This window comes from Nerophis lumbriciformis, linkage group LG05 (genome assembly GCF_033978685.3).
Source record: "Nerophis lumbriciformis linkage group LG05, RoL_Nlum_v2.1, whole genome shotgun sequence".
NCBI lineage: Eukaryota > Metazoa > Chordata > Actinopteri > Syngnathiformes > Syngnathidae > Nerophis > Nerophis lumbriciformis.
Window position 1 is genome coordinate 37733049 of NC_084552.2, and position 26318 is coordinate 37759366.

At 41.3% G+C, this 26318-nt stretch overlaps 1 protein-coding gene across 1 annotated transcript; it reads left to right on the top strand.

The window, feature by feature from the left end:
- Positions 1-11: 11 nt before the first annotated feature.
- On the top strand, positions 12-24324 carry LOC133606457 (disks large homolog 4-like). The gene is made up of 20 exons (XM_061960434.2): positions 12-43; positions 285-392; positions 461-531; positions 1205-1318; positions 5355-5405; positions 5784-5908; positions 16279-16448; positions 16511-16647; positions 16732-16882; positions 16965-17233; positions 17304-17406; positions 17494-17590; positions 17663-17839; positions 17904-17941; positions 18016-18054; positions 18129-18230; positions 22691-22863; positions 22962-23071; positions 23143-23234; positions 23332-24324. The coding sequence occupies exons 1-20, from the start codon at positions 25-27 to the stop codon at positions 23436-23438; spliced, it is 2253 nt and encodes a 750-aa protein (XP_061816418.1). The 5' UTR covers positions 12-24; the 3' UTR covers positions 23439-24324.
- Positions 24325-26318: the final 1994 nt, after the last annotated feature.

The window sequence follows — 26318 nt, forward strand, 5'->3', positions numbered from 1 at the left end:
TTTACGTTGGATCAGAGGGAAGAGATGCCGCTGAAGAGAGACGGTGAGAGTTTCTGTTTTATTTTCACAAATTAATTGCTGTTTGTGTAGTGTATGAACACTGAGGAGGGCAACGTGTCATATATATATATATATATATATATATATATATATATTTATACGCGGTATGTATACTTTGTGTGTATGTACACAGCTGTGTATTTACAGAATGTAAAATTGTGTGGGGTCTGTTGGCGTGCGTTATGTCATGTGACCTGTCCACATGTTATTGGATGAAATGTCAGATACTCAGCGAGCGCTGCAGGTGATGGAGGCCTGTTCTGAAGGGGTCAAGGGTGACGCAGAGAAGCTACTTAACATCTTCCAGAGTGACCTCTTTCAGGCATTGCTCGGTATGCACACATAGACATCATAGATGACCTAAAACAGCTTGATAGTATGTGTTTGTGTGTCTGTGCAGACATTCAGGAATTCTACGAGCTGACAGTTTGTGAAAGCCACACCACGAGCCCCCTGCATACACCTGTTCAGGTACACGAGCATTGCTGCCATTGCACAGCTGTATCACTATGGCAACAAGAACCCTCCCCTTCTCTCTCTCTGTCGTCAACGAGGTGCCCTCCCCCGAATAGAACATAACACTCGTTGCGTTTCCGTCTGCCATAACCCCCCGCACCCCCACGCACACACCCCCACCCCCCTTCGCTCATTGTCGTCAGACGGTGGGAGACGGAGGAGGTGAACGGGGGAGGACAGACAGACAGCAAAGCGTGAGAGAGGAGGGAGGGCGGCAGACAGATCAAAGCGTGAGTGAGTGTGTGTTTGTGTGTGTGTGTGTGTGTGTGTGTGTGTGTGTGTGCGTGCGTGCGTGCATGTGTGTGTGTGCGTGTGCGTGCGTGCGTGTGTGCATGCGTGTGTTGTGTATGTGTGTGGGGATATGGACTGCCTCTGCATTGTCACCACCAAGGTAAGAGCAGACCGCCCCACACACACACACACACACACACACACGCACGGTGTTAGTGTGCACGTGTTTTTTTTTTCCGTGTGTGTGTGTGTGTGTTACCCCATTTCTGTCCGACACCTCCTGGTTTATTTGAACATTGCTTCTGCCAGGGATGTATCTCAAAGGTCAATGAAGTGAGTCTTGATGAAAACAGTGTCAGCTTCAGTGCTAATGCTAGCTTTCTTCCTGTATCTGCAGAAGTATCGTTACCATGACGATGACCAACCAAGCCCTGGGAACGTGACTGATGGACACGCCCCCGAGTTGACGCGCACACACCTGGACACACACATACAGCCGGCTGCCCTAACTGTACGTACACACACACACATACATCACCATAGCAGTGGCAAAGAAAAGGGGGATGGGGTCTCCATGGCAGCAGTATTCTTCTTGTGTGTGACATCACGGAGGGGAGGTGATTCCTGGCATGGAGGAGGGAGGGAGAGAGGAGATGCAGCGAGCATCAGTTGGGTTGAGCAGAGCGAGCGGGGGAGGATGAGGATGACGAGCGCTGAAGAAGAGTGTCTTCTTCTTGGCGGATTTGATCGTTAGTGCGCTCCATCCGTCAGCGGTTGATGTCTTTTTTCCCCCCCAGGGATGAGCTGAGGTGTCAGTCATGTTAAACACAGATTGACCAATTTCCTCCTTGGGGAGGGGGGTTAATTATTCATCCGTCACTCCTCCATCTTTATGTAACCTCCTGAAGGGGGCGAGACGCAGAGGAGACAGGAAGTGATGTTTGTATCCGTGTGGTACGCCAAGAAGATGGGAAGACGCTTCATCAACAACGTACGCAAAGCCAAGAGACACAGACAGAGGATGATGGTATGCCAACTCTTTAAGTTAACCTTTCACTCTTCCGTGCAAGACTTTGCTGAGTTCAACCGATCAGAAAGCTGTTAGGAAGCAGCGCCAACTGCTGCCCTGTTTTTTTTTTAGCATTTTTTAGCATTATGTAGCATCACTTAGCATCATGTTTTGTCATTTAGCATCGCCTAACATCTTATAGCACCGCTTAGCATCATATCTTGCCCTGGCCTGTCATGTAACATCGCTTATCATGTTCTGTTATGTAGTATCGCTTAACATCTTGTAGAATTGCTGAACATCATATAGCATTGCTTAACATGTAACGTTCTTTAACATCTTTGACCTGTCATGTAGCATTGCTTATCATTTAGCCATCTTTAGCATCATGTTCTATCATGTAGCATTATGCAGCCACATGCAGCATCCTTGACCTGTCGTGTAGTGTTCTTTAGCATCATGTTCTGTCATGGAGCATCTCATATGCATCATGTAGCATCTTTGACCTGTCATGTAGCATCACTTATCATGTAGTGTTCTTTAGCATCATGTCCTGTCATGTATCATAGCTTAGCATCATATAGCATACTTTAGCATCTTGTTTTGAAATGTATCATCGCTTACCATCGTGTATCGTTTTTTAGCATCATGTTCTGTCATGTCGCATAGCTAAGCATCATGTAGCCTTAAGCATCGTGTTCTGTCATGTAGCCTTGCTTAGCACCATGTAGCATTCTTTTAGTATTATGTACAGTGTTTCAAATGCATTTATTTATTTGTGGCCGGCCCGCCATAAATAAAGGTGGATTGACATATCCGTTAAGAAAAAAATGGACGTGGATTGTAAAATTCCGGTCAACTACCCGTTTTCCCTGGCAAACTCGGGTGATTTGCTTTTCTTTTCTGGCGCCCTCTCATTCAAATAGTTAACCATATTGTAACTTTCATGACAAAAGTTTTTTTCCACCAGCACTGCCATAGCAGCGCAACTTCATGTCCACTCAGCAACACTTGGACAACATCAGCATAACAGATCCTGTAGACAGTAAATTTAGGCCTTCAAAACAAAATCCAGTAAAATTATATGGTTTTACTGCAGGTGCTGGTGGAAATTATGCCAGAAAGACCAGAATTTCCCTTATTTTTCTTTATTGTCCCTTATTTATTTTCAAATACAAATGTTGAAAATCTTTCCCACAGCATTTATAAAACACGTGTTCTGGCCAGTTGTGCAAATTACACAATGACCTTATCTGCTCCTACTGCCACAAATACATTGCAGTCCTGTGCGAAACGCTGATGGAGCATTTCCTAGCATCATGTAGCGTTTGTTAGCATCATGTTTCTTCATTTAGCATCGCTTAGCACAGTGTTTCTGAAACAGTGGGGCACGCCCCTCTCGGTGCTCATGGGGGCTATGAGAGCCAGGAGGACTGCCAATATTAGCATCTTTATAAATGCTCAAATAATCCCAAACTTCCAGCTCAGCAGCAGCAGTGCTCAAATGAATTAACCTGTATGACAAAGTAATAGAGACATATAATATAATTTAGCATCGTGCCAAGTTTCATTATATACAGCGCCTTGCAAAAGCATTTACCCCCCTTGGATTTTTACCTATTTGGTTACAATACAACCTGTAATTTAAATGTTTTTTATTCAAAATGTTACGAGATGGATCTGCACAAAATAACCTAAGATTAAGTAAAATTAGAAAATATATGTCATGTATTCACCAAATATATTCACCCCCTTTGCTATGAAGCCCCTTAAAATGTTCTGGTACAATCTATTACCTCCAGAAGTCACATAATTAGTGAAATAAAGTCCACTTGTGCGCAGACTAAGTGTCACATGCTCTGTCAAATATAAACACACCTTTTCTGAAAGGCCCTGTAGGTTGCAACACCACTAAGCAAGAGGCACCACACCATGCTAGCCAAGAAGCTCTCCAAACAAGTCAGGGACAGTTATTGAGAAATACAAGTCAGCTGGGCTTTATGAAAGAGTGGCCAGAAAAAAGCCATTACTTGGTATTAAAAATAGGAAGGCACGTCTTGAGTTTGCCATAAGGTATGTGTAAAACTCAAGACATGTGGCAAACTCAGGACTAAGCAATAGCATTTTTTGTGGCCACCCTTCCATAAAGCTCAGCTCTATGGAGTGTACAGCTTATTGTGGTCCTATGCATAGGCACTCCAGGCCTTTGGAACTTAATGCCCTCTTTACCTGGTCTGAGTTTTGGTGGGTGGTCCTGTCTTGGCAGGTTTGTTGTGTTCCCATGTTCTTTCCATTAGAAGATTATGGTTTGATGGTTCAGGGGATCATCAAAGATGTGGATAATTCTTTAAAACCCAACCCTAACTAATGATGTGATTTCCGGAGGTAATAGATTACACCACACCATTTTAAGGAGCTTCATAGCAAAGGGGGTAAATACATATGCCAATTTTCCTTTTTTATTTTCTTAAAGGTTTTAAATATATTGTTCTCATTTCACTTTACCAACTTAGGTTATTTTGTGCAGATCCATCACATACAATTTAGATTTAAAAACATTTACATTACAGGTTGTAATATAACAAAATAGGTAAAAAGCCAAGAAGGTGAATACTTTAGCAAGGCGCTGTAGTTTTGTGTGGTGAGGTCATGTAGCGTAGTCAAGTTGCAGCTGGTTGGGGTAGGTTTTAATGCCCCTGGGAACTTAAGCAAACCGAAGGCTGCTATAAGCAAAGATTGGTGAAAAAGGTTTTAGCTTTGCAAATCAACTTGTGTGCAGTCTGTAATTTTTTTCAAAGCAACATTTTCATGGCAGTAGTATGTGAGGTCTTTCTTCATGTGGCCAACATGCTATAGGTGGCCCTGTTACCATCATCCTCATCACCTAGTGTTGCTTACTCAAGCGACACTTGGCCAAGCTGCTAAATGATCAACAACAAATTTTGACTTAGTCCGACAATTATTCATTTTTGACCTTCACTTATACATGCACGCACACGCAGAGGTGTCATGGGAAATGAACACAGTGTGAAGTGCAACCAGCAACATTGTTACATAATTGTTGAGTGCACATGCTCCTCCTGCTGGACATAAAACATGTTATCTTCTCATCATCCCTCCATGCCAAGATGCCCCCCTCAGTCAGAATGATGAATGTTACCTCCGCCAAACATGGAGGTTATCGCTATAGTTTCTTGTAGGCTGTGTCTATGTAGCACATGCTATGATTTGTTTTATGTTACTCTAACCACTATATTGGCTGTTGTCTTTACAATAAAAGTAATATACTATGTATATACATTAATATACATTGAGCGCCTCATTCTGGTCAGAGCGTGCTCTGCCGAGTGCACAAACGACACATGTATGGGCAGACCTTATGGCTGTTGTAAGTGATGTCACAGCTAGTGCTTGAGAAAGGCGGTTGCTATAGCAACAGTTCCAGTTGCTGCGGTGAACAGAGCCCCAAAGGCTACTGTTGCCGTGGCAACAGCAGAGAGATGCTCAATGTGATTTAACTCTTCATGGGTTTGCACAGATGAACGGATCTGAAGGCGAGCTGGAGTATGAAGAGATCACGTTGGAGAGGGTGAGCTTGCGCGCACACACACACTCACACACACACACGGGAAAGTGAAAGGTGCTGACAAAACATTTGGAATGATCTAAACCAGGGAATTTTAAAGTCTGGTCAAGTGAGACTTCCTTAAGAAAAGAAGAAGATGATGATGATGATACGATTGAGGCCTCCCCTGTTTCTGAAAACAATTTTTTTTTCTGGAGCATATTTCTTAATGTAGGAACAAAAACTTAGCCTAGCAGTTTTTCCTAGTATTTTTTTCTCAAGCTGCTGTGCCTCCCCTAGAGTACTCTGACTCACACTTTGAAAACATTTCACGTTATATGTAACATTTCATGTTACATGGACTACCACTTTCACTGTTCGTGTTTATGTATTCGTGCACAGGGAAACTCGGGGCTGGGCTTCAGTATTGCTGGAGGAACTGACAATCCTCACATTGGAGATGATCCATCAATTTTTATTACTAAAATAATTCCTGGAGGAGCTGCTTCTCAGGACGGACGTCTCAGGTACACACACACACACATTCATACATACAGTACTTGCAACCTCAAACACATACAGTACATGCATACGCATGCGCATACTCGAACACATATAAACAGACTCATATACTCATGTGCGCATATGAACATACATAAAGTGCGCGCAAACCCTCACATACAGTGCAGCAGAGATGTGCGTAGGGGGTGCTAGTGAGGCAGAGTCCCATATGTCAATATGAACAATTGTGAAACAAATAACATGAAATTAATATTTGACCACTTAAAGGGGCTTTTACGTGGATTCCTAAAGGACAATTTTGCATTTGAATTTGATTTGATTGTGGCGAAGTTTGCCATTGTGACATCAGCGGATATCTCCACACTTGGGAGAGGTTTACTGCAAGATGTTTTCACAAGTCCGCCATTTTTATTTTACGTTGCATGTTTGTAGCCTTAACAAATAATGTCCGCAGTGAGACCCGTAAGCTAAATACTCTGTTCTAGTTTGTATTAATTAGCATAGGTCACTACAAAAACTTCCAGCCTCATCAAAAGAAGTGCCTGCTTAACATTTGCGTTTCGTGACAGTGTACCTATCCGCAGTCTTAGACGTGGGGTCAGCAAAAAATTGCAGCCAGACATGAAAGCTCAGAGCCTGGCGAAGAAATTCGGCCCAGACCAAGGGAAATATACAGAAAGATTTACAAAAAACTATATTTAATCACAAAGACAGTTCCTACAATTTATGACAATAGTGGATACAATGAAAGTCCAGTAACAGCAGATTGACAAATGTAATGATACGTTAGCAATGTGCTGTAGCATGATTGTAATTTAACCGGATCACAAGCACTGTAATTGAGTTACAGTTTACGTATAATACAATATTCTTGCCTGGATGTACAAACCCCGTTTCCATATGAGTTGGGAAATTGTGTTAGATGTAAATATAAACGGAATACACTGATTTGCAAATTATTTTCAACCCATATTCAGTTGAATATGCTACAAAGACAACATATTTGATGTTCAAACTGATAAACATTTTTTTTTTTTTGCAAATCATTAACTTTAGAATTTGATGCCAGCAACACGTGACAAAGAAGTTGGGAAATGTGGCAATAAATACTGATAAAGTTGAGGAATGCTCATCAAACACTTATTTGGAACATCCCACAGGTGAACAGGCAAATTGGGAACAGGTGGGTGCCATGATTGGGTATAAAAACAGCTTCCCAAAAAATGCTCAGTCTTTCACAAGAAAGGATGGGGCGAGGTACACCCCTTTGTCCACAACTGCGTTAGCAAATAGTCAAACAGTTTAAGAACAACATTTCTCAAAGTGCAATTGCAAGAAATTTAGGGATTTCAACATCTACAGTCCATAATATCATCAAAAGGTTCAGAGAATCTGGAGAAATCACTTCACGTAAGCGGCATGGCCGGAAACCAACATTGAATGACCGTGACCTTCGACCCCTCAGACGGCACTGTATCAGAAACCGACATCAATCTCTAAAGGATATCACCACAAGGGCTCAGGAACACTTCAGAAAACCATTGTCACTAAATACAGTTTGTTGCTACATCTGTAAGTGCAAGTTAAAGCTCTACTGGGACGGCGTGGCGAAGTTGGTAGAGTGGCCGTGCCAGCAATCGGAGTGTTGCTGGTTACTGGGGTTCAATCCCCACCTTCTACCATCCTCGTCACGTCCATTGTGTCCTTGGGCAAGACACTTCACCCCTTGCTCCTGATGGCTGCTGGTTAGCGCCTTGCATGGCAGCTCCCGCCATCAGTGTGTGAATGTGTGTGTGAATGGGTGAATGTGGTAATACTGTCAAAGCGCTTTGAGTACCTTGAAGGTAGAAAAGCGCTATACAAGTATAACCCATTTATCATTTATTACTATGCAAAGCGAAAGCCATTTATCAACAACATCCAGCAACGCCGCCGGCTTCTCTCGGCCCGAGATCATCTAAGATGGACTCATGCAAAGTGGAAAAGTGTTCTGTGGTCTGACAAGTCCACATTTCAAATTGTTTTTGGAAATATTCGACATCGTGTCATCCGGACCAAAGGGTAAGCGAACCATCCAGACTGTTATCGACGCAAAGTTCAAAAGCCAGCATGTGTGATTGTATGGGGGTGCATTAATGCCCAAGGCATGGGTAACTTACAAATCTGTGAAGGCACCATTAATGCTGAAAGGTACATACAGGTTTTGGAACAACATATGCTGCCATCTAAGCGCCGTCTTTTTCATGGACGCCCCTGATTATTTCAGCAAGACAATGCCAAGCCACATTCAGCACGTGTTACAACAGCGTGGCTTCGTAAAAAAAAGAGTGTGGGTACTTTCCTGGCCGGCCTGCAGTCCAGACCTGTCTCCCATCGAAAATGTGTGGCGCATCATGAAGCGTAAAATACGACAGCGAAGACCCCCGACTGTTGAACGACTGAAACTCTACATAAAACAAGAATGGGAAAGAATTCCACTTTCAAAGCTTCAACAATTAGTTTCCTCAGTTCCCAATCATTTATTGAGTGTTGTTAAAAGGAAAGGCCATGTAACACAGTGGTGAACATGCCCTTTCCCAACTACTTTGGCACGTGTTGCAGCCATGAAATTCTAAGTTAATTATTATTTGCAAAAAAAAAAAAAAAGTTTATGAGTTTGAACATCAAATATCTTGTCTTTGTAGTGCATTCAATTGAATATGGGTTGAAAAGGATTTGCAAATCATTGTATTTCGTTTATATTTACATCTAACACAATTTCCCAACTCATATGGAAACGGGGTTTGTACATCTAACACAATTTCCCAACTCATATGGAAACGGGTTTGTACATTGTTGTTTCAAATAAGGAGGCAGATTTAACACATAGCTGGTTTGCCTATAGCATTATGGACTAAAAATAAAACTCATAAACTGACCTAAACTAAGGGAAAGCGGCTTGAAGATGGTCAGTAAAGCAAAATGTATGCAAGATTTTGCACAAGTCAAGTCAAATTTGATTTATATAGCACATTTCATACACAGAGGCAATTCAAGGTGCTTTACAAAACAAAATCATTAAAAACAAGCAGGGAGGCAATGCATAGCATTTCACATAAAGTCAATATCACAGTGAACATTTCAGAAATCAACATCATCAGCAGATTAAGACCTTCACATAGAATCATATTATTAATTCAACAATAAAGCTTGAATAAGACTTGTGATAAAGAACATTAATTAAAATGTATTAAAACAATAAAGATTTAAGATTAATTAAACCCATCGACTTCAGAAATTTAGTGGCAGTTGAAAGCAAAAGTGAATAAAAAAGTTTTAAGTTTAGATTAAAAAATAGGTAGGGGCAGATTTAATGTCCTCCGGGAGCTTATTCCAGCTTTTGGAGGCATAGTGGCAGAATGCAGCTTCACCATGTTTTGTTTTGGTCCTAGGAACAATTAGCAGACCAGTCCCTGATGACCTAAGAGATCTAGATGGTTCATAGTGTAGAAGCAATTCAGAGATGTATTTTGGGCCTGGCCCATTGAGAGATTTATAAACTATTAGAACAATCTTAAAGCTTATTCTATGGTAGCCAGTGTAGAGACTTGAGTACTGGTGTAACGTGTTCTGCTTTCTTGGTTCTTGTTAGAACTCGAGCAGCAGCATTTTAAATGAGCTGTAGCTGTTTAATAGCTTTCTTTGGGAGGCCTTCGAAGAGACTGTTGCCGTAGTCTAACCTGCTGGATGTGAAGGCATGAATTAGCTTTTCTAGATCTTGTTTGGACGTGTAGCCTCTCTACCAGGGGTGGGCAATTCATTTTTACCGAGGGCCGCATGAGCAACCCGAGCACTGCTGGAGGGCCACATCGACAATATTTCAATTAAATTTTGCTCAATATTATTTTTGATATACCGTAAGATAAATAATAATAATTATTATTATTAATAATAACAATACTTTCATTTAACCTAACTTAACTTTATACTAAAAGCAGATTGCTTTTGATGGTTTTATTTTTAACACTGTCTTACACTACACTTCCTGATGTATAAATACAATGCAAAAATGTCAATTTCTGCACAGGGTTAATTTAAAGTTTATCCTGCATCCTCTTTAAAACTCCAACATTTTTCCCCGTCAGATTTGGACAACCATCTGTTGTCACACCTGGCAGCTTGTCCCATTTCAGTCCTAACATGTCCAAACACGCATTTACCTATGTATACAAGTCATTACCTGTGGTTGTCTCTTTAATTGACTGCATGGCTGCCAGCTCTTCCGTGATTTGAAAGACTGCAGTTATCCCACGTAAGAAGATGAGCAGCTGGGCGGTGTCACGTACATCGCAGCTCTCATCCAAAGCCAGCGAAAAACAGTCAAAGTCGGCCGTTCTGTTCTTCAGCTGAAGCTCCAAAATTCCGGGCATATCAGCGCAACAGAGTCCGATAAGCACTCCTTAATAAACTCTCCGTCAGAAAATGCCTTACTTTTTCTAGCGATTTTGTGATAAATGACGAAACTTGTCCTGACGGCTGCATCTCTAGGGTTGTGAAATATGGCAAAAAGTCCTTGTTGGGTTTGCAGTTTTACCATCAACGCATCAGCCTCCCTTGCGCGCGCTTCATCAGACAAATTACGGTATTTTTCCTCGTGCTTCGTCGTGTAGTGACGATTCAAATTATATTCTTTAAACACAGCAACCTGTGTACCACACATTAAGCACACGACTTTACCTTTAATTTCTGGAAAGAAATACTTGGCAGCAATGTTCCCTCTAATTGTTCATGTGTCTGAGCAAACACAAAAACTCCCTGAGCATTCAGTGGAGCACATGTGAGCAACATCACACGTGGCAATACCAGCAGCAGTACACCTGTTTCAAACCAATCTTTTATAATAATACTCAAATGAGAGGAGTCATTTTCATGAGATTATTTTCTAATATTAGTGATTTGGCCCACTTGTAATGAAAATAAAAGAAATCTTGTTTTTCATAAGCTATGGATTAGTATTGTACAATATGTCTGGGTGGGGGTCCTGCTTTGGAAATCATTTGTACCCCTTTCAGAGATCACATTTAGTTCCCCTTAAACATCCTCATGTTGCACAATGTGCATGCACAGTGTGCATTCCTGTAGCTTTCTCTAGTAACAGCATTCCATGATTAATATAAATAAATTAACATCAATAATAAATGACAGTAGAATAAGGACACGTATGACTGATGAGTCATAGTGTAACTTTGTGTGGTGTTTGAGTTGTCCGACTTTTTGTGTGGCCATAAACGGACCAGTGGATTAGTGGTATACGTGTTGGTGACAGATGACAAGTTGGTTTTGGCCTGGTTTGTACGGCAGAAAATGACTAGTTTTTGGAGATAGAAGTTTTTTACTCATGTTTTTGGTGTGGTTATGGCCGAATATAAACAGTTTTGCTCAATAAAGTGATCGATATAATTCCTGTCCTCGAAGCATCTCGATAGACGCTACAATAATTGAACAGTGTTCAATTGAACGTTGTTGATGAACACCGTTAGGGCCGCTTGTTGTCACTGTCACTCAGAGTTGCATTGCAAAATTACACAGAATAAATGTGTTTATTTTGTTTAGAATTCAGATGGGATTTGATTTGGTGCGCGGCATATAATTGCTGTGCGCAGAGGACGCCTGAGCAGTGCGCAATTGCACAGGCGCGCACCTTAAAGGGAACGTTGCTTGGCAGTCCATGTCTTGTTGGAAACACGGCATTCGTCATCCACCTTTCTCTTTTTAGCGTCTCGGGTGTAAACCGTGCATCACTTGTCGCTGTGCACCTTCACTCACAGGTTACACCCGGACATACGTCCATAAATAACTCTTTTCAAAATAAAAGCAGCACAGTTGTATTGCACGCACGACATAGATGTTTTTTAAACTTTATTTTGTAATTTGTGATTGCCGTTGTTCACATTCACTCACAATAACGCACGCGCATACGTCCACACGGAAGTAATACAAATAACGCTTTTCAAAACAAAAGCAGCACCGTTGTATTGCACACTCGACATAAATACTTTTTAAAAGTTATTTTGTAATTTATGATTGGCCTCACGCGGGCCGGACAGGGACGCACAAAGGGCCGAATGTGGCCCGCGGGTTGCAGAATGCCCAGGTCTGCTCTATACCTTGCTATCTTTTTTAGCTGGAAAAAGGCACATTTTCTTACAAACTTGATGTGGGAGTTAAAGTTTAGATCAGAGTCAGTAATAATGCCAAGAATTTTTAACTGGTCCTTTGGCTTCAGACCTAGGGATTCGAGATGAGCAGTGACTTTGAGTCTATCTGCTTTAGCGCCAAATACAATTATTTCAGTTCTGTCCTTATTTAGTTGGAGGAAATTCTGGCACATCCAGTCATTTATTTGCTCAATGGACTGGCATAGTGTATTCATGGGAGCATAGTCATCCGAAGAGATGGCTATGTAAAGTTGGGTGTCATCTGCGTAGCTATAGTAGGCTATGTTGTTTTTTGGGAGAATTGGGCCCAGCGGGAGCATGTAAAGGTTGAATATGACCAGACCTAGAATTGAGCCTTGGGGTACCCCACATGTCATATCGGTTAGGTCAGATGTGAAGTTGCCAATAGAGATAAAGTAGTTCCTATCTTGCAGATAAGATCCGAACCACTCTAGGATCATGCCACAAAGTACCACCATTACATTTAATGTATTGTATTAAATGTAGATCAGAATCATAATAGGACCCCTTTAAACTGGTATACATTTACTTCCTGTACTGTTGCAATCATGTTTTAAAACATTTTCTTAAAGGGGTCCTAAAATGCAAAGCCAACTTTTCTTACCTGTTTTTGTGTATTTGATATCTCCATTAGAGATTGGATTTATGGGTCTTTGAAGGGAGACAGATCTTAAGGAACTGTTCCTTTATAAAGGATGTTTAAAAGACAACTTGTTTTCTCAAGGAAACAATCACTCGTGGCAGTAATAACATAATAGTTTGGTCAATAAATCAAAATGTATACATTACTACAATCTGGTTACTGGGGTTCAATCCCCACCTTCTACCATCCTAGTCATGTCCGTTGTGTCCTTGGGCAATACACTTCACCCCTTGCTCCTGATGGCTGCTGGTTAGCGCCTTGCATGGCAGCTCCCGCCATCAGTGTGTAAATGTGTGTGTGAATGGGTGAATGTGGAAATACTGTCAAAGCGCTTTGAGTACCTTGAAGGTAGAAAAGCGCTATACAAGTATAACCCATTTATCATTTATTTATAATATAGACACTATCAAACATTAATATGAGATGCATGTGAGAATTATTTTGAAATATTGATCATAATCTAGTTTGGCTTTTTTTCCGTTGTAAAGATTCCACAAGATGTTGCCATTTTCCCATTCTTTGACAGTGACGTCACTATGTCTGCTTTACCTTGCATGTCATTACCCTCCGCGGGTTGAACTGAAGTGCATCCTAATGCTACGTTTTCTTCTACTTTTGTTATTTTTGTTTTGTTTTCCAATTACTAATATCTCTTTCTAATTCCAAGTACAACGATTAAAAGGCTGCAGTAGATTCAGGTGCTTATTAAACTCCTCCCCTACGTTAACTGCCTGCATGAGTGTGTGCGCATGATAGCTTTCAAATGAATAGAACCTTCTTGGACGACTCTTACTCGGTAATGTCATTTAATAGATACATAAATGAATTAATAAATAAAACCGATAAAGCTTTTTTTTCTGATTCAGAGAGGGCAGCAAGGACAATTTACATAAAGAACAGCTCTCAAACAAACAAAATACAACTGCAAATCGGTTTTCATTGTTGATTTGAAAAGCCGTTCAAAATACTCCACTCGTTTGCGAACGTCACATCTCTAATCCCCATAAATCCATCCATCCCTCCATCCATTTTCTACCGCTTATTCCCTTCGGGGTCGCGGGGGGCGCTGGAGCCTATCTCAGCAAAAAGTTTAAATCAAAACATAGAAGAATGGCGGATATAATTATAAAACAATATTGCCTTCTTCAAAAACTTGCTACAAACGATCCGTTTGGAATTTGAGACTTTGTGACATAAGTTACATCAACAGGTATTTACATATGTGGTTCCAATCCAATCCAATCCACTTTATTAATATAGCACATTTAAACAACAAAATGTTTCCAAAGTGTTGCACAACAATATTAAAAACAATATTCAAATATTATCCTTAGCTCCACCAATGACTGAATGAAAACACAAAAAAACAAACAAACATATAAAACCAATATAAAAAACAATATAAAATAAATATGATTAAAAACGATTTAAAAGGGTAAAACCAATTAAAAGAGTAAATAGAAATCAAAATTTTAAAAACACAGAGGACAACAGAGGACCACACAACTCACGTAGTGTTAAAAGCCAGAGAATAAAAGTGGGTCTTAAGACGAGACTTAAAACACTCCACTGTGGGAGCAGTTCGAACATGAAGGGGCAGAGTGTTCCAGAGTTTAGGGCCGACCACAGAGAAGGCCCTGTCTCCCCTGGTTTTAAGTCTGGTCTTGGGCACTACGAGCTGGAGATGGCTCTCGGACCTCAGAGCGCGCGCAGGATTGTACATTTGGATGAGTTCTGAGATATACTGAGGTGGTTGAGGTTTACCCGAAGAGCTTTGAGCGAGTCTGCCATTTGTATTAATTTGTAGTCCAAAGTTGTAGTCAATAAGTTATTTATTTTTCTTTATCCTCTTGTTGTGAGGCAAACATGCATGCTAAAATCCTCCGCTGTCGCCATTTCTATCAAAAGTAGGGTCGATATGTAAGCGCTAAAAACTACGCATTTGAGACGCATTTATAAGGAGGTTGACCTGGAGGAGGGCCATAAATAAGACCGCCCACAAAACGATGCATCCTGATGAGACAGTCAGAAAGCGGCTTGAAGACAGTGTGTAAAACAAAACCAATGCACAATTTCGAGCAAAGCACCACTATTACATGTTATGTAAACCACAAGGAAGTGTTTTAAATGTAGAAAAAAATGTGGGGGAAAAAATCCTAATATGACCCCTTTAGGTAAAAATTACAAAATTTTTACATTTCTATGCGGGGCAGAAACCTCACATGAGGCTTTCCCAGCTGCTTATTGCGAAAGCTATTTTACCAGTTTATTGCACTTTGCTTGGTCCTAGGTACACTGGATAAATACAGGGTAGAAACAAGATGAACCAGTGGTGAATATTTCCTTTACTTTTTAATGCCCAGACAAGCTAGAGAGTATCTCAGTGCCCTTAGCACTGACATAACACTATAATCTACAGCCTGTGTAATGTATTTAATGTATTTAAGTGTGACATCATATGAGCATATAAATTCAAAGTTTTAAAAAGATCCAAAGGTATCAATGCCTATCTAATGCCTAACCGCACGTAGCTGCAGTGAGACTCGAACACATGTACATAAACACTGCACACACATTAGCACAAGTTCAATCACACTCATTCACATACATGCCCATGCAATTATCCTCACGCACCCACTCAAACACGTACACACATACTGGTACATGCACATGCAAATATACTCACGCACCCACTCAAACACATACACACATATATGCACACCCATTTGCGAACATTTAATCACACACTCACGCACATGCAATTACACTCACACATACGCACAAACACATGCAAGCACTCAAAGCAATGCACACGTACAATGTACACTCAAATACACACACAAACTCTCTTTCACACCCATGCACTCACAAACATATTTTCACACACTCAAATGCTCAACAGTAAAGCATCATTTATCAAGGTTCATTGGTTCCGGGCCTGAGCTTGATAAATAAATTTTTGCGAAGTAGCAATTGTTAATTATAAATCGGATGTTTTCATTGTTAGAGCATAAAAAAACTTTTCAAATTTTTTATTAACATTGTGAGAGCCTTATAGACTTGAAACAACACCCACATAGTCACCTCTATTTACACTAGTAAAAACAGGACTGGATGCTGCCTTAGGCTGAGCCAATCAGGGGCCATAATACTGAACAGCATGCTCTGATTGGGTTGAGTGGCCAATACCAGTGTCATTTTAATATTTTTAGTTCATTTGGGTGTTATATTGCTTGAAAGTGCATCATTTAGACCAAAAGTCATAGAATATGCTTTAAAAAAATCTGCGATAGTAAAGCCACAATTTGAAGCGCAATGTGGCAAGGGACGACTACTGTACATGCACACATTCACACACACGCACGTTTAGTATGCACTCACAAACACATGCACACGTGTACATGCACACTCAAACCCATATTCATGTCCATAAACGCACACATTCAATCACAGTCGCTCATAAGTGCATACCTAAACTCACATTCACACACTCGGAACACACATTAATTCTCAGGGTGAACGACAGTATCGTGTTTGTCAACGACGTGGACGTGCGTGAGGTCACTCACTCCGTGGCGGTAGAGGCCCTGAAAGAGGCGGGGCCTGTTGTCCGGCTGTATGTTCTGCGGCGACGCCCACCGAGCGAACATGTGACGAAGATCAAACTGATGAAAGGACCCAAAGGTAAGGAAGGCTCGAGGAAACTTAACACAACCAGTTAAGTGATCCACTCCTGTCCTATTCAGGTCTGGGCTTCAGCATCGCTGGTGGGATTGGGAACCAGCACGTCCCGGGAGACAACAGCATCTACGTTACCAAGATCATTGAGGGTGGAGCAGCGCAGCGGGACGGTCGGCTCCAGATCGGCGATAAGATCCTGGCGGTATATCACGTCAAAGTCAAGGCCTCCGCGCCCGCCTAACCTGACTTCTCATACTCATCTCATTTGTCTACTACCACAACCCAGGTCAACCATTTGTCTCTGGAGGACGTTCTGCACGAAGACGCTGTGTCAGCTTTAAAGAACACGGGCGAGGTGGTCTACTTGAAGGTGGCCACGCCCACCTCCCATTACATCCACCCGACAGATCGATTCAGCCCCCCCGACCTCACCAGCTGTACGTCATGTGCAGCTAGCATGCAAACTGGAGCAAAACAGCCAACAGGGGGAAGCATCTCAACCTCCCTTTATGTCTGCAGCCTACATGGAGCCAGACTACATGTGTGATTACCCGCAAGCCCTACCGCCGCCGTCACCGCAACGCTACTCGCCGCTTCACCGTGGCATGATGGGAGAGGATGACTACGGTCGGGAGCCTCGTCGAGTGTGCGTGCAGCGCGGTGCCAGTGGTCTGGGCTTCAACATCGTGGGTGGCGAGGATGGCGAAGGAATCTTTATCTCCTTTATTCTCGCCGGAGGACCGGCGGATCTCAGCGGAGAACTCCAGAAGGGGGATCAGATACTCAGCGTGCGTATGATGTTTCACCGTGGCCAAAACGCGTGCAGCCACTCACTGCTGCGTGTGTGCATGTGTGTAGGTAAATGGCGTGGATCTCAGATTTGCCACACATGAACAAGCTGCAGCCGCTCTTAAAAACGCTGGTCAAACCGTTACCATAGTAACACAATACAGACCAGAGGGTGAGTGCGCGCGCACACACAAGCACTTCATCTAATTTCACACATTTAGCTAAGAGTTTATTAAAAATGAATCGTGGTCTTGTGTAGAATACGGACGCTTCGAAGCCAAGATCCACGACCTACGCGAACAGATGATGATCAGCTCACCAGGAAGTCTGCGCGCCAGCCGCAGCTTCTACGTCAGGTTAGGGCCTGCCGCCATCGCGCAGGAAGGTATTCGACCGCTCGGTGCTCTGACGACGAATGTGCGTTGCAGGGCCTTGTTTGACTACGACAAGACGTGGGACTGCGGCGTCCTGTCACAAGCGCTGGACTTCAACTTTGGGGAGGTGCTTCACGTGATTGACAGCTCAGACGAGGAGTGGTGGCAGGCCAGACGGGTTAACCAGCAGGGGGAGATTGAGGAGCTGGGATACATCCCCTCCAAACACAGGTGACGCATGCAGTCTTCCACTTTTTATTGCAACCTTCTGACATGTTGTGTGCGGGCGTTTCAGGGTGGAAAGGAAAGAGTGGTCACAAATGAAGAGCAAAGGTGAGTTGCAGTGAGGAAGAGGGGGATAAGGAAGAGGCGCTAAAGTTTTTGTTGTTTTTGATGTCTTTTTGCAGGTTTCGTTCAAAGCTACGAGGCGGTCACACAGACCGAAGGTTAGTTAAGAGGCTCCCTAGCTGCTTAGTTGCATGTTAGAGGTGGAACTGAAACGGGACTCATGTTTCCGCAGTGGACTACGCCCGACCCGTCATCATCCTGGGGCCGACCAAAGACCGAGTCAACGACGATCTGCTGACTGACTTCCCAGACAAGTTTGGCTCCTGCGTCCCACGTGAGTACGGGTGACGCTCGCCATATTGCGCTACAAATAATGTGGCTTCACTACAGTGTTGCTTTTTGGGGGATATTTTTTTGTACATACGATTTAAAAGAAATCCTAAACTACTGCAATTTCTGGGCTATAGAGCGTACCGGTATTTAAGCTGCACCACCAAATTTTAGAAGAAATAACATACATATATTAGCTGCACTGCACTGTAAGCCGCAAATATATACCGGTATGAAAGGTATACATTTTTATCTACATACTTAGTTTCCAAACTGTGCCAGTAAAACGGCTGATCAAACAAAACAGAAATCATTGTCATGGACCCACTAGCTGCTGATGCTAGCTCTCCAATCAGCTAAACAGACTCAATAACGCCACAGTGACGTTTTGGTAAATTTACAAAACTGAAACAATACAAAAAGAATGCCATTGTGTGTTGATAATACTAATACAGTACTTGTAAACCTTTTAGCATATTCTCTAATGCTACGACGCTAGCATGAGTACATTACCATTGCAGGTACAGATATGCATGAAAACACTCCTACAGACATCACACATGGGACGGTTCAGTTTGTATGAATTGTTTTAGTTATGTTGTAAAACTTACAAACGTTGCTTGGAGTGATGAATGAAGAATCCATTCAAGGAGAAACGCTATGGACGAATACTTTCGGTTTAAGGTACAAAAAAGAAAGTACATTTTCAACGCTACCGCACGTGCAGAGAGCAAACACGTCCAAAAGATGGCGCCATAGCACAAACAGTAAAACATTTTTCATTGTTAGTGGGTGTTTTATGAAAACTATTGGTTGGTTGTGAGCGTGAATGTTGTCTGTCTATCTTTGTTGGCCCTGCAATGAGGTGGGGACTTGTCCAGGGTGTACCCCGCGTTCCGTCCGAATGCAGCTGAGATAGGCTCCAGCACCCCCCGACCCCGAAAGGGACAAGCGGTAGAAAATGGATGGATGGATGGTTGGTTTCAGTTTATTTCAAACATGCATACAATACAATTACAATGTAATACATCACATATTTCATTACAGCAGGTCCGAAAAGGAGTAAGAAGAAACAGAGTTTATTTAATCGTACTCCTTTTTGTATTGTAGCAGTTTTATCCCATTTATTTGTTTTCTATATATTACACAAAGATTTAGCAAAAATCTAAATGCAAAAACCACAAACTGCGTCTCTGCTTAGAATACACGGAACAGTAACACACGTCGCCACGTGAAAGGATACACACAAAAATAGGAAAATGGAAACTGTCTAGAAGAAAAACAGCCACTTGCGTATCCAAAGTTAGTCCACGACTGGCCCGCAATGCGCTCCATCTTGAATACGCTGGACCAATATTTATAAAATTTTTGGCTGCTCTTTGTTTTTTTTAGATGTACAGCGTCTTTCTTTTCTTTTAAAAACAAGTTTGCACCATGCACGCGGTTCACTATATATCGTGTCAGCCAATAAGGAGGGTCCTTCTCTCCCAGCTCTCATTTCTCTAAATTCTGTGATTGGATCTGCAGGGGTTGACCGCCAGAAATACAAATGAGTTTGTCTTCCGGGGTTTTATTTACAAAGATACTTAATTATAAGGCACAGACAGCACGCAGACGTACCATTTTTTTCAGAAATGATTACTGTTACGATATACTGTATGAGGCCAATATGATTTTTTTAGTTAAAGAATATAATTTAGGTAACACTGCTTTAGGTAATTCATGGTTTACTGAGGAGATGCATGAGATTGTCCATTTTTTTAAGAAAAGGTTCAAGATGTTGATCAGGATTCTTCTTTGTACTTTGTGAACACTTGTAATTTGAACAGTTTCAGTTCTTCATAAATGGGTTGTACTTGTATAGCGCTTTTCTACCTTCAAGGTACTCAAAGCGCTTTGACACTACTTCCACATTTACCCATTCACACACACATTCACACACTGATGGAGGGAGCTGCCATGCAAGGCGCTAACCAGCACCCATCAGGAGCAAGGGTGAAGTGTCTTGCTCAGGACACAACGGACATGACGAGGTTGGTACTAGGTGGGGATTGAACCAGGGACCCTCGGGTTGTGCACGGCCACTCTCCCACTGCGCCACGCCGTCCCTCATATTAGTACTTTGTTTGACTTCCTTGCCTAATCCATTCCATAATTTAATTCCACATGCTGATATGCTAAATGTTCTAGGTGTTGTATGTGCATACAGATGTTTTAAATTAGATCTTTACTCTATGGTTATATTTCTCTCCCGTTATTGAAGAATTGTTGTACATTCTTGGGTAGCAGGTTATAGTTTGCTTTGTACATCATTTTAGATGTTTGCAAATGCACCAGATCATTGAATTTCAATATTTTTGATTCGATAAATAAAGGGTTTGAGTGTTCTCTATATTTAACATTATGTATTATCCTAACTGATCTTTTTTATTACACCGTTAGTGAATGAAGCATACTTTTGTAGTTATTTTCCTATATTTCTACACAATAACTCAGATATGGTAACAATAATGAGCAGTAGAGAATATGGAGTGATTTTAGGTCCAGAACATATTTGGCTTTATTCAATATTGAAGTGTTTCTTGCTACTTTATGTTGTATATTTTTACATGAGATTTTTTTGTTGAATACAAAACATTATGGCCGTTAACGAAGAAAACTCTTTCATAAATTAGCTGCATCGTTATATAAGCCGAAGGGTTCAAGGCATGGGGAAAAACAGTAGCGGCTTTTAGCCAGGAAAATACAATAGGCATATTCAAGCACAAAAATGTATAAATGAGCTTAAAATATCAATATTATAGTAGTAATGGCCACTAGATGAGACCAAACAAATCATAGCGTGCTGTTCAGTATAATGGCCACTGATAGGCTTAGCCTTAGGCAGTATTACTGTATCGTATGTATTCTGCCACGTGACTTCTTCCAGGAAGTCAAAAAAGTGGTGGTGAACTAAGCTAAGATAGCTGTTGTGCAGCAAGCAGTGCACAAACTGAATATGCAAGGGGCCTAGAGCTTCCTGCAAAAAATCTAACTACGCAATGGAATAGGATTTGTTGAGTGATATCAAGGATTATACGTTGGTGGAGTTCACAGACATATTGAACTATCTTGTGCTCCAGACGTCATTCTACACGACCAAACAGATAAAAGACTCTCGGATAAATTATACATCGTTTTTGCTCGGGTAAGGTTGCTTATCATGATTTAACTTTGCGTTTTGCGAGGACGTGTCCATGTAAACAAACTATTACTTCGATGATACAGCACCCAACAGCTGCCACCTGTGACTGCATATCCATTTAACAAACCAACAATTACTGAATCATCACCATATTTAATTGTTGTCCTGTTGTCATATGTACTCTGACACATTTGTGTACAAAATAAACAAGGAGAGACGTAGAAGTACCTTTCCTGACAAAGTATCTTTGACCATCCTTGACCATGACTTTCTGGTTACTGTTAGTTAAAAATGTATGTACAAACAATATCAATATAATACTTCAATGAGAAATAGTAAACAGTAAAAGCATATCAAACACACCTTTAACGAAATGATCACTGCAAACCTGTGCATTCTTTGACTCTGCTCTCTTAGACTGAAGTGCGTGTTTCTTTGATGTTGTTATTTTCGAAAATGTTGCACTCTTCCGCCTTTCTTGATTGCCTCAATAGGAACTCTGAAGAAACTTATATCCATTTCGCGATTTAAACGATTCGTACAGCCCAAAACAACGCAAGCGTAGGACATTTTACTTCGAGAAAGGCTAAATGGCGCCTATTACCCATTGAAAACAGACGCTGGCTTGACCACCGCGCATATTCAATGAGCTGGATGTAAGCCGGACGTGACGTCATTTAAATCCAAGCAATTAGATGACAATAATGTAAAGGTGACTAAAGGGTGTTATTTCATATCTAGAGGACTCTCATAATGTTGAAAAGAAAGGTTGTAATGTGTTTTTTTATGCTTGAGCTATGAAAGTATTTGATTTATAATAATGATTCCTAATTCTTGTAAACAAATTTATCACGGTCATGTCTGGAACCAATCAACAGCGATAGACGAGGAATGACTTTAAGAAACTGTTCAAACTAAAAGTGTTCACAAAGTACAAAGAAGAAGAATTATAATAAACATATTGAACCTTGAAGAAAAAAAAAAAAAGAGATTATCTCATTCACCTTCTATGTGAGCCATAAATTACATGTATTTAATATTTGTTTACTTACTTATAGTATATTTATTTATTCACTGTTCTGTAACAAACAGAACAAAGAAATGGGATAAAACTGCTATGATATGAAAAGGGGTAGGTTTAAATAAGCTCAGCTTCTTCCTACTCCTTTTCGGACGTGCTGTAATGAAACAACTAGAAATATGTGATGCATTACATTGTAATTGTATTGTATGCATGTTCGAAATAAACTGAAACTGAACTGAACTGTATTTCTCCGCAGATACAACTCGCCCTCGCAGGGACTACGAAATGGACGGGCGGGACTACCACTTCGTGTCATCGCGAGAACAGATGGAGCGCGACATTCAGTCGCATCACTTCATTGAGGCAGGACAGTACAACAACCACCTGTATGGCACGTCGGTGCAGAGCGTCAGACAGGTGGCCCAACAGGTAAGGCGCTCTGGTTGCCATGCTGATGTCTCCACTTGGCCGAATGGCCTTTAGTGGGCTATTTCAGATTGTGTGTGTGCGTGTGCGTGTGTGCGCAGGGCAAGCACTGTATCCTGGATGTGTCGGCCAACGCAGTGAGGAGGCTGCAGGCAGCTCAGCTTCATCCCATCGCCATCTTCATCAGACCACGATCTCTAGAGAATGTGCTGTGAGTCAAGTCACTTGCAAGATGGCCACCCAGTAAATATTCCAATTGTGTCCATGCATGTGTGTGTGCAGTGATCTGAACAAGCGCCTGTCAGAGGATCAAGCCAGGAAAGTTCTCGATCGAGCCATCAAAATGGAACAGGACTTCCTTGAGTGTTTCACTGGTAAATAAGTGTTTAGTTCCTGTGTTTGTGTGTGCGCGAGACAGAGAGACTTTCAAGGCACTAACGTGTATTTGTCTACGTGTGTGCGCACATGCAGCCATCGTGCACGGGGACACCTTCGAGGAGGTTTACCACCAGGTCAAAGTGGTCATCGAGGAGCAGAGCGGTCCATACATTTGGGTGTTGACCCGCGACAGGCTCTGATTGATCATCCCCTCCCTTGCACATATTGTTTTCGTGACGGTGTATCCACGGCGACACAGGGCGGGAGTGGGCATATGTGATCAGATCCGTATCATAACACTTATAGAATTTATCTAACATGTTTATATTATCCTATTTATTTATTGTATTTATGGATTGATTTAATCGTGCTGTACATGGGCTGTGTGTGTGTGTGTGTGTGTGTGTGTGTGTGTGTGTGTGTGTGTGTGTGTGTGTGTGTGTGTGTGTGTGTGTGCGCGTGCGTGTGACTGTAAATACAACTATGGGGCTTAAACAAACGTGCGCACGCACATACACACACACACAGACACACACACAGTGAGTTCAGGGCTTTCACTTCACGCAATGCTTTGCTTTGACCACCACAAACATGGTCATGTCCTGATCACATGACCAGAGCATTGGGGGAGGGCTCAAATGGAGCCTTTTTATCTATGGGAATCTGCCCTCTCCTCGACATGTCTGGACTTCACCTCCCTCAACTCCTTTTGTGCAGCAACAACACTGTGGTCACATCACGGCTCCGCCACCTGAGCTAATGCTAACTACTAATGACTTCCCATGCTTCCCATCTGCTGAGTAAGTGTGAGCGAATGATGACAATGAGTCCGATTAAATCTTGGAATAATGAGTTTCTCTGGTGGTGACTTGTTGAGTGACAATATGATGCTGCAAAATTTCTATTGGCAGCACTTAAAAGTTTGGACATTATTTATTATTAGTAAGTGTGAATGGAGACAAAATGAGAAAAAGGACTTCAGATGTCCTTCAAGCAGCCATTTTTTTGTCCATTTTTACTCTTTTCCAACATGGATCAACAAAGAGTGGCTTTGACTGACTGTAGTTTAATAAAGTAATTAATTTATCACTTTGTTCTTCTTTCACACAAGCGGTGTACATTTCTTCATTACAGGGATGTTCTGATGAAGGTGTTATGCATCTTGTTCTGATACCTACCATCAATGAGTGAGATCGGCCGATACCATAACTGATACCGATCACACGTAAACTACATTTTAAAATGTATTTAAGGTGAGTGCTATTGACAGTTTGACAATAACAATATTTAAACTACTTCTCTATTCTCTTGTATTACACACAATTGTTTGAGAAAAACAAAGTCAATAGTACCCCAAATCTAAACAAAGACAAACACTACTGTCTATTTTGATTGATTGAAACTTGTATTAGTAGATTGCACAGTACAGTACATATTCCGTACAATTGACCACTAAATGGCAGAGGTGGGACCAAGTCATTGTTTTGCAAGTCACAAGTAAGTCTCAAGTCTTTACCCTCAAGTCCCAAGTCCTGCATTTTGTGTTTTGAGTCCTTTCAAGTCCTTTAAACCACAGACTAATATATTAACACAGATTGTGTATGCTTTTCAAACGCTGTATTTATTTATTAAAACAAGTACATTTGAAATTGCAGGAAAGAAAATTGTGCTGACATTGCACTTTATAATAGCACTATTAACCAGTAATTTTAAACATTTGACTCATTCCTTTACAGAATAAACACATTTGAAAAATAAAGTGCAACTGTACTTATTTGTACAAAAGTGTTAACATTGAAAAAACATGACATATACGTGAACATATACAGTGCAGTTACAATTCCAGGTGACTCACCCACACTAGCCCGCTTACTTTCTGTACAGTGTGTCTCACTCTAAACGTCCCCCCCTGCAACATGTATTAATATGCTGGAGTATCAACGTAACAATCATATTGTAACACAAAACAATATTTTTTTTTTTCAATCAGCAAGAATGTTTTTTATTCCGCTTTCATGGAAAAAGCATAGTAATATAACAGGATGGCTGTCTTGTTAAAAATAACAGCGATAATGAGAGTCAATAGGGCCGAAAGAGGTGTTAAGAAAAAGTGTGCATACTAATTCATATACTATTCTAACATTACAATCAAAAACACAATGTAGTTGTTTTTTTTAATCCCCATTTTGAGCCTTAAGGGTGCAGAAGGGTTCATAATAAGGATTTTAAATAGCTTTGCAAATGTTAACTACTTGTGAAGTGTTCTACCCGGTCACTGGTGATATTGCTAATTATCTGCACTGTGATTGGCTGAGCTCAGTTGCTGCCGCTGCTTGTTCGACTTCGGCCCGCCTAAAGTGTCAGAGCAGGAGTTGAAAACAAGGAAGAATGAAGGCGTCGGTGCTGCTGCTCCTGCTCTGTGGCATCTCAGCAGACGGTGAGTATCCTTACCGAGACTCACCGTCTGCTGAGATGCCACAGGGGTCAGATAACGCAGGAAAACCATAATGCATTAAACTGCCATTAAATTGCTGAAATGTAATGAAAATGATCTTAGGCAATCATCAGTGAGGTGCCGACTTGTCCAGGGTCTACTCTGCCTTCGGTTCGAGTGCAGCTGGGATAGGCTCCAGCCCCCCGAAAGAGACAAGCGGTAGAAATGGATGGATGGTAGTTATAAAAGACTTGTGTAAACTCAACCAAGTCCTAGCAGTTGTATCCCTCATTGTAGCTCAGTAGGCACTGTAAACATATTTCTGTCTACTGTATGAAAATCAATGTCATGGATTATTGGCCTATTTAAGGCTCTAATGACCAAACCTCTAATATTCCACTCTGCAACTTTTTTGTTTTTGTTTGAAATACCGCGTATTTGGCATTTTCCGACTTTACAAAAGTTAATTTTTTTTCAAAAAGGCTAAGAAACATAAAAAAAAAAAAACATAAAATAATAAAAAACTTTATATCAATAAATAAACTTCTGAAAAGATTTCAACTGTTGAAAAAAAAAAGTTTTATTGCTCACTAATGACACTTAAAGAGGGTCCTTTTTGGATCCTAAGAGTAAGTGTGTGTCGTCA

Excerpts from the sequence above, each read along its gene's own strand:
- LOC133606457 (XM_061960434.2), top strand. Across the intron at positions 532-1,204 it reads CCCTGCATACACCTGTTCAG|AAGTATCGTTACCATGACGA; the intron begins GTACACGAGCAT and ends CTGTATCTGCAG. Across the intron at positions 17,942-18,015 it reads GTCACAAATGAAGAGCAAAG|GTTTCGTTCAAAGCTACGAG; the intron begins GTGAGTTGCAGT and ends GTCTTTTTGCAG.